Raw genomic sequence first — 16820 nt, 5'->3', positions numbered from 1 at the left:
CATCCAAAGGGTCATTAATAACTTCACCATCTAAAGGGTAATTAATAACTTCACCATCCAAAGGGTAATTAATAACTTCACCATCCAAAGGGTAATTAATAACTTCACCATCCAAAGGGATTATTAATAACTTCACCATCCAAAGGGATTATTAATAACTTCACCATCCAAAGGGTAATTAATAACTTCACCATCCAAAGGGTAATTAATAACTTCACCATCCAAAGGGTCATTAATAACTTCACCATCCAAAGGGATATTCAACGTCTGCTTTTTGTTTTACCAGTAGGTGATATAGTATAGTATACCTTCGTTGCGAGGCATTGGAAACTGTTTTACCAATAGGTGATATAGTATAGTATACCTTCTTTGCGAGGCATTGGAAAACCTCCCTGGTCTTTGTGGTTGAATCTGTGTTTGAAATTCACTGCTCGACTGAGGGACGTTACAGATAATTGTATGTGTGGGGTACAGAGATGTCATTAAAACACAGTTTTACTCCTGAACTTATTACGGCCACAACAACAAAGGGGTTGAATACTTATTGACTCAAGACATTTCAGCTTTTCCTTTTTTAATGAACTTGTTAAAAATGTAGACAAACATAATTCCACTTTGACATTATGGGGTGTTGTGTGTCAGCCAGGGACCCAACATATAGTCATTATAAATTCAGACGGTAACAACAACAGCATGTGGAATAGAGTCAAGGGGTGTGAACTTCCTCCAGGAAGTGTGATGTCACGTAGTGTGAGTCTTAAAGAGGCATTCAACACAGTTCAGTTACACAGGATGGTGAGAGAGTCTGTGGGGGGGGAACCAACCAGATGGTGAGAGAGTCTGTGTGTGTGGGGTTCGTTGTCATCACTCTCCTGGAGCAGATTAATGGTTCAAATCAAATCAAATCAAAATCAAATCAAATCAAATCAAATTTTAATGGTTAAATGGTTAAATGTTAAAATGACATTTTTGTCTTTATATATATTTTTTTAAACAAATTGACAAAACATCTTTAGAGGAAAAACCAACCGGTCAGTTTGTGTTAAACACCATCATCATCATCATCATCATCATCATCAGAGTGTCTTCTGAACGCTTCATAGTCCAGCTGTAAGGATCCTTAAGGAGCTTCACGTAGTGTTACGACCTCACTACGACAGCTGACATAACAGCCGCGTTGTTAATAAATAAAATACCCAGAGTTCAGTCTTGCGAGTCCATCTGAGTGCACGACCTCTTAACCCCTGGCCAGTCTCTTGTTGCCATGGTATCAGCCAGTCAATTGTGTGTGTGTGTGTGTGTGTGTGTGTGTCAGTCGATGCGGTTTCCACAGATAGTGAAGCGGTCGATCTCCAATAGGTCTTTCTTGGGGGCGGGGTTTCTATGTTGAAGCCCCTCTCCTTCCTCTCCCGTTGCCGCGGAGATGTCCTTGTCGCCGTCCTCGCCGTCGGGCGTGGTCAGGAAGTGATCGTCTGATTGGCTGGTTGGCAGAGTGGAGGCGGGACTCTCTTGCTGGTGGTTGGTTGGCTGACAAGTGACTGACGCTGAAGACACGACCCCCTCTTCTACGATTGGCTCACCTTGTGGGGTGGGGTTAGCAACCGTTACCATGGAGATTCTATTTTTCTTTATTTAAACGGTTCTGAACAACAATGATATTTATGTCAGGAAGAGAGACTAGAACAATCAGCAGGGAGGAGAGAAGAGGAGGATGGGGGAGGAGTAGGGGGGAAGAGGGGGTGGTGTGTGTTACCTGGGGGGGGGGTGTTACCTGGAGGGGTGGTGTGTGTGTTACCTGGAGGGGTGGTATGTTACCTGGAGGGGTGGTGTGTGTTACCTGGAGGGGTGGTGTGTGTTACCTGGAGGGGTGGTGTGTGTGTTACCTGGGGGGTGGTGTGTATGTTACCTGGAGGGGTGGTGTGTGTGTTACCTGGGGGGGGTGGTGTGTGTTACCTGGAGGGGTGGTGTGTTACCTGGGGGGGTGGTGTGTGTGGGTCTGTGTGCTCTAGAGTTGGAGCGGCTGGAGGCAGCAGAGGGGGGAGACTGGAACAGCTTCTCCTCCATATTGGCTTCTTTGACGAACACACAGGACGTTCCCAGCAACACGATACTGTTCAGTACCTTCAGAGAGATCATCCTACACACACACACACACACACACACACACACACACACACACACACACACACACACACACACACACAAACACAAACACACACAGGGTTAAAGATACCCTTTGGGGTAGTAAGTGGGCAAAAGACCCCACCATACCAGAGCTGGACAACAGACCCCATCAGACCAGAGCTGGACAACAGACCCCATCAGACCAGAGCTGGACAACAGACCCCATCAGACCAGAGCTGGACAACAGACCCCATCATACCAGAGCTGGACAACAGACCCCATCAGACCAGAGCTGGACAACAGACCACATCATACCATAGCTGGACAACAGACCCCATCAGACCAGAGCTGGACAACAGACCCCATCAGACCAGAGCTGGACAACAGACCCCATCAGACCAGAGCTGGACAACAGACCCCATCAGACCAGAGCTGGACAACAGACCCCATCAGACCAGAGCTGGACAACAGACCCCATCAGACCAGAGCTGGACAACAGACCACATCATACCATAGCTGGACAACAGACCCCATCAGACCAGAGCTGGACAACAGACCACATCATACCATAGCTGGACAACAGACCCCATCAGACCAGAGCTGGACAACAGACCACATCATACCAGAGCTGGACAACAGACCCCATCAGACCAGAGCTGGACAACAGACCCCATCAGACCAGAGCTGGACAACAGACCACATCAGACCAGAGCTGGACAACAGACCCCATCAGACCAGAGCTGGACAACAGACCCCATCAGACCAGAGCTGGACAACAGACCCCATCAGACCAGAGCTGGACAACAGACCCCATCAGACCAGAGCTGGACAACAGACCACATCATACCAGAGCTGGACAACAGACCCCATCAGACCAGAGCTGGACAACAGACCCCATCAGACCAGAGCTGGACAACAGACCACATCATACCAGAGCTGGACAACAGACCCCATCAGACCAGAGCTGGACAACAGACCCCATCAGACCAGAGCTGGACAACAGACCCCATCATACCAGAGCTGGACAACAGACCCCATCAGACCAGAGCTGGACAACAGACCCCATCAGACCAGAGCTGGACAACAGACCACATCATACCAGAGCTGGACAACAGACCCCATCATACCAGAGCTGGACAACAGACCACATCATACCATAGCTGGACAACAGACCCCATCAGACCAGAGCTGGACAACAGACCCCATCAGACCAGAGCTGGACAACAGACCCCATCAGACCAGAGCTGGACAACAGACCCCATCATACCAGAGCTGGACAACAGACCCCATCATACCAGAGCTGGACAACAGACCCCATCAGACCAGAGCTGGACAACAGACCCCATCAGACCAGAGCTGGACAACAGACCCCATTATACCAGAGCTGGTTGATACAGACAAAAGACCCCATCAGACCAGAGCTGGACAACAGACCCCATCATACCAGAGCTGGACAACAGACCCCATCATACCAGAGCTGGACAACAGACCCCATCAGACCAGAGCTGGACAACAGACCCCATCAGACCAGAGCTGGACAACAGACCACATCATACCAGAGCTGGACAACAGACCCCATCAGACCAGAGCTGGACAACAGACCACATCATACCAGAGCTGGACAACAGACCCCATCAGACCAGAGCTGGACAACAGACCCCATCAGACCAGAGCTGGACAACAGACCCCATTATACCAGAGCTGGTTGATACAGACAAAAGACCCCATCAGACCAGAGCTGGACAACAGACCCCATCAGACCAGAGCTGGACAACAGACCCCATCAGACCAGAGCTGGACAACAGACCCCATCAGACCAGAGCTGGACAACAGACCCCATCAGACCAGAGCTGGACAACAGACCCCATGGACAACAGACCACATCATACCAGAGCTGGACAACAGACCCCATCAGACAAGAGCTGGACAACAGACCCCATCAGACCAGAGCTGGACAACAGACCACATCATACCAGAGCTGGACAACAGACCCCATCAGACCAGAGCTGGACAACAGACCCCATCAGACCAGAGCTGGACAACAGACCCCATTATACCAGAGCTGGTTGATACAGACAAAAGACCCCATCAGACCAGAGCTGGACAACAGACCCCATCATACCAGAGCTGGACAACAGACCCCATCAGACCAGAGCTGGACAACAGACCCCATCAGACCAGAGCTGGACAACAGACCCCATCAGACCAGAGCTGGACAACAGACCCCATCATACCAGAGCTGGACAACAGACCCCATCAGACCAGAGCTGGACAACAGACCCCATCAGACCAGAGCTGGTTGATACAGACAAAAGACCCCATCAGACCAGAGCTGGACAACAGACCCCATCAGACCAGAGCTGGACAACAGACAACATCAGACCAGAGCTGGACAACAGACCCCATCAGACCAGAGCTGGACAACAGACCACATCATACCAGAGCTGGACAACAGACCCCATCATACCAGAGCTGGACAACAGACCCCATCAGACCAGAGCTGGACAACAGACCCCATCAGACCAGAGCTGGACAACAGACCCCATTATACCAGAGCTGGACAACAGACCCCATCAGACCAGAGCTGGACAACAGACCCCATCAGACCCGAGCTGGACAACAGACCCCATCAGACCAGAGCTGGACAACAGACCCCATCAGACCAGAGCTGGACAACAGACCCCATTATACCAGAGCTGGACAACAGACCCCATCAGACCAGAGCTGGACAACAGACCCCATCAGACCAGAGCTGGACAACAGACCCCATCAGACCAGAGCTGGACAACAGACCCCATTATACCAGAGCTGGACAACAGACCCCATCAGACCAGAGCTGGACAACAGACCCCATCAGACCAGAGCTGGACAACAGACCCCATCAGACCAGAGCTGGACAACAGACCCCATTATACCAGAGCTGGACAACAGACCCCATCAGACCAGAGCTGGACAACAGACCCCATCATACCAGAACTAGACAACAGACCCCATCAGACCAGAGCTGGACAACAGACCCCATTATACCAGAGCTGGACAACAGACCCCATCAGACCAGAGCTGGACAACAGACCCCATCAGACCAGAGCTGGACAACAGACCCCATCAGACCAGAGCTGGACAACAGACCCCATCATACGAGAGCTGGACAACAGACCCCATCAGACCAGAGCTGGACAACAGACCCCATCATACCAGAACTGGACAACAGACCCCATCAGACCAGAGCTGGACAACAGACCCCATTATACCAGAGCTGGACAACAGACCCCATCAGACCAGAGCTGGACAACAGACCCCATCAGACCAGAGCTGGACAACAGACCCCATCAGACCAGAGCTGGACAACAGACCCCATTATACCAGAGCTGGACAACAGACCCCATCAGACCATAGCTGGACAACAGACCCCATCAGACCAGAGCTGGACAACAGACCCCATCAGACCAGAGCTGGACAACAAACCCCATCAGACCAGAGCTGGACAACAGACCCCATCATACCAGAGCTGGACAACAGACCCCATCAGACCAGAGTTGGACAACAGACCCCATCAGACCAGAGCTGGACAACAGATCCCATCATACCAGAGCTGGACAACAGACCCCATCAGACCAGAGCTGGACAACAGACCCCATCATACCAGAGCTGGACAACAGACCCCATCAGACCAGAGCTGGACAACAGACCCCATCATACCAGAGCTGGACAACAGACCCCATCAGACCAGAGCTGGACAACAGACCCCATCAGACCAGAGCTGGACAACAGACCCCATCAGACCAGAGCTGGACAACAGACCCATCAGACCAGAGCTGGACAACAGACCCCATCAGACCAGAGCTGGACAACAGACCCCATCAGACCAGAGCTGGACAACAGACCCCATCAGACCAGAGCTGGACAACAGACCACATCAGACCAGAGCTTGACCCATTTTTCTCGACAACGATAAATACAAGATTTCATTTTTAATTTAATTTTCACCTCAAACGGCGTCCTCATCTTAGTGACATACTGTCCTCATCTTAGTGACATACTGTCCTCGTCTTAGTGACATACTGTCCTCGTCTTAGTGACATACTGTCCTCGTCTTAGTGACATACTGTCCTCGTCTTAGTGACATACTGTCCTCATCTTAGTGACATACTGTCCTCATCTTAGTGACATACTGTCCTCATCTTAGTGACATACTGTCCTCATCTTAGTGACATACTGTCCTCATCTTAGTGACATACTGTCCTCATCTTAGTGACATACTGTCCTCATCTTAGTGACATACTGTCCTCATCTTAGTGACATACTGTCCTCATCTTAGTGACATACTGTCCTCGTCTTAGTGACATACTGTCCTCATCTTAGTGACATACTGTCCTCATCTTAGTGACATACTGTCCTCATCTTAGTGACATACTGTCCTCGTCTTAGTGACATACTGTCCTCGTCTTAGTGACATACTGTCCTCATCTTAGTGACATACTGTCCTCATCTTAGTGACATACTGTCCTCGTCTTAGTGACATACTGTCCTCATCTTAGTGACATACTGTCCTCATCTTAGTGACATACAGCAGATAGAGAGAGGTTTCATTTCCTCAGTAGAGTTGAGAAATACCTCTCTTCCTTCACGTGTGTGAGGCCCATCCGATATTGGACAGAAGTGGTCGTTTAGGCCCCTGGGGCCACTAGGGGGGCTTTTAAAATGGCATTTTACCCCCAGGTACAAGAGAAGACATCTTACCCCGAGGTAGAAGAGAAGACATCTTACCCCCAGGTAGAAGAGAAGACATCGTACCCCCAGGAAGAAGAGAAGACATCTTACCCCTAGGTAGAAGAGAAGGTGTCTTACCCCCAGGTAGAAGAGAAGGTGTCTTACCCCCAGGTAGAAGAGAAGGTGTCTTACCCCCAGGTAGAAGAGAAGGCGTCTTACCCCCAGGTACAATAGAAGGTGTCTTACTCCCAGGTAGAAGAGAAGGTGTCTTACCCCAGGTAGAAGAGAAGACATCTTACCCCAGGTAGAAGAGAATGTGTCTTACCCTAGGTAGAAGAGAAGGTGTCTTACCCCCAGGTAGAAGAGAAAGTGTCTTACCCCCAGGTAGAAGAGAAGACGTCTTACCCCCAGGTAGAAGAGAAGACGTCTTACCCCCAGGTAGAAGAGAAGACATCTTAACCCCAGGTAGAAGAGAAGGTGTCTTACCCCCAGGTAGAAGAGAAGACATCTAAACCCCAGGTAGAAGAGAAGACGTCTTAACCCCAGGTAGAAGAGAAGGTGTCCTAACCCCAGGTAGAAGAGAAGGTGTCTTACCCCCAGGTAGAAGAGAAGGTGTCTTAACCCCAGGTAGAAGAGAAGGCGTCTTACCCCCAGGTAGAAGAGAAGACATCTTACCCCAGGTAGAAGAGAAGACATCTTACCCCAGGTAGAAGAGAAGGTGTCTTACCCCCAGGTAGAAGAGAAGGTGTCTTATCCCCAGGTAGAAGAGAAGGTGTCTTACCCCCAGGTAGATAAGAAGGCGTCTTACCCCCAGGTAGAAGAGAAGACGTCTTACCCCCAGGTAGAAGAGAAGGTGTCTTACCCCCAGGTAGAAGAGAAAGTGTCTTACCCCCAGGTAGAAGAGAAGACGTCTTACCCCCAGGTAGAAGAGAAGACGTCTTACCCCCAGGTAGAAGAGAAGACATCTTACCCCAGGTAGAAGAGAAGACATCTTACCCCAGGTAGAAGAGAAGGTGTCTTACCCCCAGGTAGAAGAGAAGACATCTAAACCCCAGGTAGAAGAGAAGACGTCTTAACCCCAGGTAGAAGAGAAGGTGTCCTAACCCCAGGTAGAAGAGAAGGTGTCTTACCCCCAGGTAGAAGAGAAGGTGTCTTAACCCCAGGTAGAAGAGAAGGTGTCTTACCCCCAGGTAGAAGAGAAGGCGTCTTACCCCCAGGTAGAAGAGAAGGTGTCTTACCCCCAGGTAGAAGAGAAGACATCTTACCCCAGGTAGAAGAGAAGACATCTTACCCCAGGTAGAAGAGAAAGTGTCTTACCCCAGGTAGAAGAGAAGACATCTTACCCCAGGTAGAAGAGAAGACATCTTACCCCAGATAGAAGAGAAGAACACACATGAAGGAGAGAGATCCCTGGATCTTCACTGAGCTGGTCACCACCCTGATCAACTGAAACAGACACACACACACCAATATCCCTGTGAATAATAACCCTGTCTCCTCCCTTCAGACCTGGGTTCAATATCAGCCAAATCAATAATAACCCTGTCTCCTCCCTTCAGACCTGGGTTCAATATCAGCCAAATCAATAACCCTGTCCCTCCCCCAGACCTGGGTTCAATATCAGCCTAATCAATAATAACCCTGTCTCCTCCCTCCAGACCTGGGTTCAATATCAATATCAGCCAAATCAATAATAACCCTGTCTCCTCCCCCAGACCTGGGATCAATATCAGCCCAATCAATAATAACCCTGTCTCCTCCCCCAGACCTGGGATCAATACCAGCCAAATCAATAATAACCCTGTCTCCTCCCTTCAGACCTGGGTTCAATATCAATACAAGCCAAATCAATAATAACCCTGTCTCCTCCCCCAGACCTGGGATCAATACCAGCCAAATCAATAATAACCCTGTCTCCTCCCTTCAGACCTGGGTTCAATATCAATACCAGCCAAATCAATAATAACCCTGTCTCCTCCCCCAGACCTGGGTTCAATATCAATACCAGCCAAATCAATAATAACCCTGTCTCCTCCCCCAGACCTGGGTTCAATACCAGCCAAATCAATAATAACCCTGTCTCCTCCCTCCAGACCTGGGTTCAATACCAGCCAAATCAATAATAACCCTGTCTCCTCCCCCAGACCTGGGTTCAATACCAGCCTAATCAATAATAACCCTGTCTCCTTCCTGCAGACCCAGCCTTAAAGAGCTGTAATACTAGTTGAACCCAGGCCTGCAGACCCAGCCTTAAAGAGCTGTAATACTAGTTGAACCCAAGCCTGCAGACCGAGCCTTAAAGAGCTGTAATACTAGTTGAACCCAAGCCTGTAGACCCAGCCTTAAAGAGCTGTAATACTAGTTGAACCCAGGTCTGCAGACCCAGCCTTAAAGAGCTGTAATACTAGTTGAACCCAGGCCTGCAGACCCAGCCTAAAAGAGCTGTAATACTAGTTGAACCCAGGCCTGCAGACCCAGCCTTAAAGAGCTGTAATACTAGTTGAACCCAGGCCTGCAGACCCAGCCTTAAAGAGCTGTAATACTAGTTGAACCCAAGCCTGCAGACCGAGCCTTAAAGAGCTGTAATACTAGTTGAACCCTGGCCTGCAGACCCAGCCTTAAAGAGCTGTAATACTAGTTGAACCCAGGCCTGCAGACCCAGCCTTAAAGAGCTGTAATACTAGTTGAACCCTGGCCTGCAGACCCAGCCTTAAAGAGCTGTAATACTAGTTGAACCCAAGCCTGCAGACCCATCCTTAAAGAGCTGTAATACTAGTTGAACCCTGGCCTGCAGACCCAGCCTTGAAGAGCTGTAATACTAGTTGAACCCAGGCCTGCAGACCCAGCCTTAAAGAGCTGTAATACTAGTTGAACCCTGGCCTGCAGACCCAGCCAGTCTCTTACCAGCAGAGCTAAAGGCAGTGGAATGAAGCCCATTCTCCTGGAGACTGAGTCACTGTAGTCTGTATAGGCCTGGTAAACAAACACACACCATATGAATAATGACCCGTCAATAACAACTCATCAATAAATCAATACAATATATTAAATCATCAATAATCATCATCAATATTCATGTTTAAATCTCACGTTTTTCTGTCTGCTGCTGACGAGGTCGAACGCCAGGCTGGCGCGGTACTCCCCGTAGACCTGATGACATAGATGTGGTAAACAGATGAGCTCTAATATATCGGCACCCTTGATGACAGTCAGATGTGGTGAACAGATGAGCTCTAATATATCGGCACCCTTGATGACAGTCAGATGTGGTATACAGATGAGCTCTAATATATCGGCACCCTTGATGACAGTCAGATGTGGTGAACAGATGAGCTCTAATATATCGGCACCCTTGATGACAGTCAGATGTGGTATACAGATGAGCTCTAATATATCGGCACCCTTGATGACAGTCAGATGTGGTGAACAGATGAGCTCTAATATATCGGCACCCTTGATGACAGTCAGATGTGGTAAACAGATGAGCTCTAATATATCGGCACCCTTGAAGACAGTCAGATGTGGTGAACAGATGAGCTCTAATATATCGGCACCCTTGATGACAGTCAGATGTGGTATACAGATGAGCTCTAATATATCGGCACCCTGGATGACAGTCAGATGTGGTGAACAGATGAGCTCTAATATATCGGCACCCTTGATGACAGTCAGATGTGGTAAACAGATGAGCTCTAATATATCGGCACCCTGGATGACAGTCAGATGTGGTGAACAGATGAGCTCTAATATATCGGCACCCTTGATGACAGTCAGATGTGGTAAACAGATGAGCTCTAATATATTGGCACCCTTGATGACAGTCAGATGTGGTAAACAGATGAGCTCTAATATATTGGCACCCCTTGATGACAGTCAGATGTGGTGAACAGATGAGCTCTAATATATTGGCACCCTGGATGACATAGATGTGGTGAACAGATGAGCTCTAATATATCGGCACCCTTGATGACAGTCAGATGTGGTGAACAGATGAGCTCTAATATATCGGCACCCTTGATGACAGTCAGATGTGGTAAACAGATGAGCTCTAATATATCGGCACCCTTGAAGACAGTCAGATGTGGTGAACAGATGAGCTCTAATATATCGGCACCCTTGATGACAGTCAGATGTGGTATACAGATGAGCTCTAATATATCGGCACCCTGGATGACAGTCAGATGTGGTGAACAGATGAGCTCTAATATATCGGCACCCTTGATGACAGTCAGATGTGGTAAACAGATGAGCTCTAATATATCGGCACCCTGGATGACAGTCAGATGTGGTATACAGATGAGCTCTAATATATCGGCACCCTTGATGACAGTCAGATGTGGTGAACAGATGAGCTCTAATATATCGGCACCCTTGATGACAGTCAGATGTGGTGAACAGATGAGCTCTAATATATCGGCACCCTTGATGACAGTCAGATGTGGTAAACAGATGAGCTCTAATATATTGGCACCCTTGATGACAGTCAGATGTGGTAAACAGATGAGCTCTAATATATTGGCACCCCTTGATGACAGTCAGATGTGGTGAACAGATGAGCTCTAATATATTGGCACCCTGGATGACATAGATGTGGTGAACAGATGAGCTCTAATATATCGGCACCCTTGATGACAGTCAGATGTGGTGAACAGATGAGCTCTAATATATCGGCACCCTTGATGACATAGTTAGATTGACCTGTTTTAAACTGGCTGAATGTTTATTTTTCCCCAGTTGTCACGGTCGTCTAATGAATCAACGGACCAAGGCGCAGCGTGAAAGGAGTTCCACATGTTTATTAAATGAAACTCACAAAAACAATAAAGAGCAACGAAACGTGACGTTCTGTAGAGCTCACAGGCATCAACACAAAAACAAGATCCCACAAAAACCCAGTGGGGAAAAGGGCTGCCTAAATATGATCCCCAATCAGAGACAACGATAGACAGCTGCCTCTGATTGGGAACCATACCAGGCATCAACACAAAAACAAGATCCCCCAGTGGGGAAAAAGGCTGCCTAAATATGATCCCCAATCAGAGACAACGATAGACAGCTGCCTCTGATTGGGAACCATACCAGGCATCAACACAAAAACAAGATCCCCCAGTGGGGAAAAAGGCTGCCTAAATATGATCCCCAATCAGAGACAACGATAGACAGCTGCCTCTGATTGGGAACCATACCAGGCCAACACAAAAACTAGAGTAACCACCCTAGTCACACCCCGACCTAACCAAATTAGAGAATAAAAGGCTCTCTAAGGTCAGGGCGTGACACCTGTAGACACACCCCCAGGAGAGGACGGACGGAGGGAGGGAGGGACACTTACGTCTGCAGTGATGTCGTTATACTAACCCTAAACCACACCCCCAGGAGAGGACGGACGGAGGGACGGACGGAGGGAGGGAGGGACACTTACGTCTGCAGTGATGTCGTTATACTAACCCTAAACCACACCCCCAGGAGAGGACGGAGGGAGGGAGGGAGGGACGGACACTTACGTCTGCAGTGATGTCGTTAAACTAACCCTAAACCACACCCCCAGGAGAGGACGGAGGGAGGGAGGGAGGGACGGACACTTACGTCTGCAGTGATGTCGTTAAACTAACCCTAAACCACACCCCCAGGAGAGGACGGACGGACGGAGGGAGGGAGGGACACTTACGTCTGCAGTGATGTCGTTATACTAACCCTAAACCACACCCCCAGGAGAGGACGGAGGGAGGGACAGACACATACGTCTGCGGTGATGTCATTATACTAACCCTAAACCACACCCCCAGGAGAGGACGGAGGGAGGGAGGGACACTTACGTCTGCGGTGATGTCATTATACTAACCCTAAACCACACCCCCAGGAGAGGACGGAGGGAGGGAGGGAGGGAGGGACACTTACGTCTGCGGTGATGTCATTATACTAACCCTAAACCACACCCCCAGGAGAGGACGGAGGGAGGGAGGGAGGGACACTTACGTCTGCGGTGATGTCATTATACTAACCCTAAACCACACCCCCAGGAGAGGACGGAGGGAGGGAGGGAGGGACACTTACGTCTGCAGTGATGTCGTTAAACTTGGTGATGAAGGCGTGCTTGACGACATCCACGGTAACCTCAGACGCTATCACCATGACGACGTCAGGAAACAGCACCCACAGGTGGTCTGTCATTAAAAATCAAATCATATTAACCGATCAGTACATTATCAAAACATCACTAATCAATAATGAAATCATCAGTACATTATCAAAATATCACTAATCAATAATGAAATCATCAGTACATTATCAAAACATCACTAATCATTCATATTAACCGATCAGGAAATGATCAATACATTATTAATACATCACTAAATCAATAACATCAGCGATTGATACATTTTCAATACAGACACCCAGTTGATACGAGTCCACAGTTTATGACGAGTGCTGATCATCCGGTTGTAAAACAGTCTGATGTGCTCTAACCTGTCGTTCCTCTGGTCAATGTAATCCGGTTGTAAAACAGTCTGATGTGCTCTAACCTGTCGTTCCTCTGGTCAATGTAATCCGGTTGTAAAACAGTCTGATGTGCTCTAACCTGTCGTTCCTCTGGTCAATGTAATCCGGTTGTAAAACAGTCTGATGTGCTCTAACCTGTCGTTCCTCTGGTCAATGTAATCCGGTTGTAAAACAGTCTGATGTGCTCTAACCTGTCGTTCCTCTGGTCAATGTAAGCCTATGCTGTGAAAATATCCCCTGAACACTGAATGTTTCAGTCTTACCAATAGATCACCATCTCAGCTGGCCACCTGGCCCACCTTTAGCCTTATCACCATCTCAGCTAGCCACCTGGCCCACCTTTAGCCTTACCACCATCTCAGCTAGCCACCTGGCCCACCTTTAGCCTTACCAATACATCACCATCTCAGCTAGATACCTGGCCCACCTTTAGCCTTACCAATAGACCACCCTCTCAGCTAGCCACCTGGCCCACCTTTAGCCTTACCAATAGACCACCCTCTCAGCTGGCCACCTGGCCCACCTTTAGCCTTATCACCCTCTCAGCTAGCCACCTTTAGCCTTACCAATACATCACCCTCTCAGCTAGCCACCTGGCCCACCTTTAGCCTTACCAATAGACCACCCTCTCAGCTGGAACCTGGCCCACCTTTAGCCTTATCACCCTCTCAGCTAGCCACCTGGCCACCTTTAGCCTTACCAATAGACCACCCTCTCAGCTAGCCACCTGGCCACCTTTAGCCTTACCAATAGACCACCCTCCCCCAGGAGAGATACTGGGTGGTCAACCCTCCTCCAGGAGATACTGGTTTGCAGGTCTTTCTCAGCTGGCCACCTGGCCACCTTTAGCCTTACCAATAGACCACCCTCTCAGCTAGCCACCTGGCCACCTTTAGCCTTACCACCATCTCAGTTGGCCACCTGGCCACCTTTAGCCTTATCACCCTCTCAGCTAGCCACCTGGCCACCTTTAGCCTTATCACCATCTCAGCTGGCCACCTGGCCCACCTTTAGCCTTTTCACCCTCTCAGCTAGCCACCTGGCCCACCTTTAGCCTTACCAATAGACCACCGTCTCAGCTAGCCACCTGGCCACCTTTAGCCTTACCAATAGACCACCATCTCAGCCGGCCACCTGGCCCACCTTTAGCCTTATCACCCTCTCAGCTGGCCACCTGGCCACCTTAAGCCTTACCACCATCTCAGCTGGCCACCTGGCCACCTTTAGCCTTACCACCATCTCAGCTAGCCACCTTTAGCCTTACCAATAGATCAACCTCTCAGCTAGCCACCTGGCCCACCTTTAGCCTTACCAATAGACCACCCACTCAGCTAGCCACCTGGCCACATTTAGCCTTACCACCATCTCAGCTAGCCACCTGGCCCACCTTTAGCCTTACCAATAGATCACCCTCTCAGCTGGCCACCTGGCCCACCTTTAGCCTTATCACTCTCTCAGCTGGCCACCTGGCCCACCTTTAGCCTTATCACCCTCTCAGCTGGCCACCTGGCCACCTTAAGCCTTACCACCATCTCAGCTGGCCACCTTTAGCCTTACCACCATCTCAGCTAGCCACCTTTAGCCTTACCAATAGATCAACCTCTCAGCTGGCCACCTGGCCCACCTTTAGCCTTACCAATAGACCACCCACTCAGCTAGCCACCTGGCCACATTTAGCCTTACCACCATCTCAGCTAGCCACCTGGCCCACCTTTAGCCTTACCAATAGATCACCCTCTCAGCTGGCCACCTGGCCCACCTTTAGCCTTATCACTCTCTCAGCTAGCCACCTGGCCCACCTTTAGCCTTACCAATAGACCACCCACTCAGCTAGCCACCTGGCCACATTTAGCCTTACCACCATCTCAGCTAGCCACCTGGCCCACCTTTAGCCTTACCAATAGATCACCCTCTCAGCTGGCCACCTGGCCCACCTTTAGCCTTATCACTCTCTCAGCTGGCCACCTGGCCCACCTTTAGCCTTACCAATAGACCACCCTCTCAGCTAGCCACCTGGCCACCTTTAGCCTTACCAATAGACCACCCTCCTCCAGGAGAGATACTGGTTTGCAGGTCTTTTCTCGAGTCCTGCTCTAACACACCAGAACCCAGTCCTGCTCTAACACACCAGAACCCAGTCCTACTCTAACACACCAGAACCCAGTCCTACTCTAACACACCAGAACCCAGTCCTACTCTAACACACCAGAACCCAGTCCTACTCTAACACACCAGAACCCAGTCCTACTCCAACACACCAGAACCCAGTCCTACTCCAACACACCAGAACCCAGTCCTGCTCTAACACACCAGAACCCAGTCCTACTCCAACACACCAGAACCCAGTCCTACTCCAACACACCAGAACCCAGTCCTACTCTAACACACCAGAACCCAGTCCTACTCCAACACACCAGAACCCAGTCCTACTCCAACACACCAGAACCCAGTCCTGCTCTAACACACCAGAACCCAGTCCTACTCTAACACCAGAACCCAGTCCTGCCCTAACACACCAGAACCCAGTCCTGCTCTAACACACCAGAACCCAGTCCTACTCCAACACACCAGAACCCAGTCCTGCTCTAACACACCAGAACCCAGTCCTACTCCAACACACCAGAACCCAGTCCTACTCCAACACACCAGAACCCAGTCCTACTCTAACACACCAGAACCCGGTCCTGCCCCAACACACCAGAACCCAGTCCTACTCTAACACCAGAACCCAGTCCTACTCCAACACACCAGAACCCAGTCCTACTCCAACACACCAGAACCCAGTCCTACTCTAACACACCAGAACCCAGTCCTACTCTAACACCAGAACCCAGTCCTACTCCAACACACCAGAACCAGTCCTACTCTAACACACCAGAACCCAGTCCTACTCTAACACACCAGAACCCAGTCCTACTCCAACACACCAGAGTGTCTCTCCATACGGAGGGTTTTATTCAGCAGCCTGTCAGTGCAGTATTAACTCTGGGGGGGTTTAAGTGCCTTGCTCAAGGGCACAACGGCAGGAGATGTTATACATGGGGTCAGAGAGCAGCGGCCTTCCATTGTCAATACCAGTGATAATAATGAAGGGGTTCCTGCGTCATAACACACCATTTTCAGTCACCTTCTAGGCCCCACAGTGTTACACCTTTTAGGCCCCACGGTGTTACACCTTTTAGGCCCCACAGTGTTAAACCTTTTAGGCCCCACAGTGTTACACCTTTTAGGCCCCACAGTGTTACACCTTTTAGGCCCCACAGTGTTACACCTTTTAGGCCCCACAGTGTTACACCTTTTAGGCCCCACAGTGTTACACCTTTTAGGCCCCACAGTGTTACACCTTTTAGGCCCCACAGTGTTACACCTTTTAGGCCCCACAGTGTTACACCTTTTAGGCCCCACAGTGTTACACCTTTTAGGCCCCACGGTGTTACACCTTTTAGGCCCCACGGTGTTACACCTTTTAGGCCCCACGGTGT

General features: G+C 49.7%; 1 protein-coding gene across 1 annotated transcript in view; it reads right to left on the bottom strand.

Annotated features, from left to right (window-relative positions):
- Positions 1-557: 557 nt before the first annotated feature.
- Positions 558-16820, bottom strand: part of LOC139374561 (transmembrane anterior posterior transformation protein 1 homolog) — a 27809-nt gene continuing 11546 nt past the window's right edge. The window contains exons 9-15 of the mRNA XM_071115557.1: positions 12889-12998; positions 9925-9984; positions 9739-9807; positions 8204-8280; positions 1974-2137; positions 947-1580; positions 558-888 (exon numbers count right to left, since the gene is read on the bottom strand). Of these exons, the coding sequence (XP_070971658.1) occupies positions 1312-1580; positions 1974-2137; positions 8204-8280; positions 9739-9807; positions 9925-9984; positions 12889-12998 (749 nt within the window). The 3' untranslated portion in view covers positions 558-888; positions 947-1311. The remainder of the gene's footprint in view (positions 889-946; positions 1581-1973; positions 2138-8203; positions 8281-9738; positions 9808-9924; positions 9985-12888; positions 12999-16820) is intronic.

The sequence above is a fragment of the Oncorhynchus clarkii genome, chromosome 19, assembly GCF_045791955.1.
Source record: "Oncorhynchus clarkii lewisi isolate Uvic-CL-2024 chromosome 19, UVic_Ocla_1.0, whole genome shotgun sequence".
NCBI classification, from domain to species: domain Eukaryota; kingdom Metazoa; phylum Chordata; class Actinopteri; order Salmoniformes; family Salmonidae; genus Oncorhynchus; species Oncorhynchus clarkii.
Note: the sequence above shows the minus strand (reverse complement) of the source record. Positions and strands in the feature narration are given on the sequence as shown.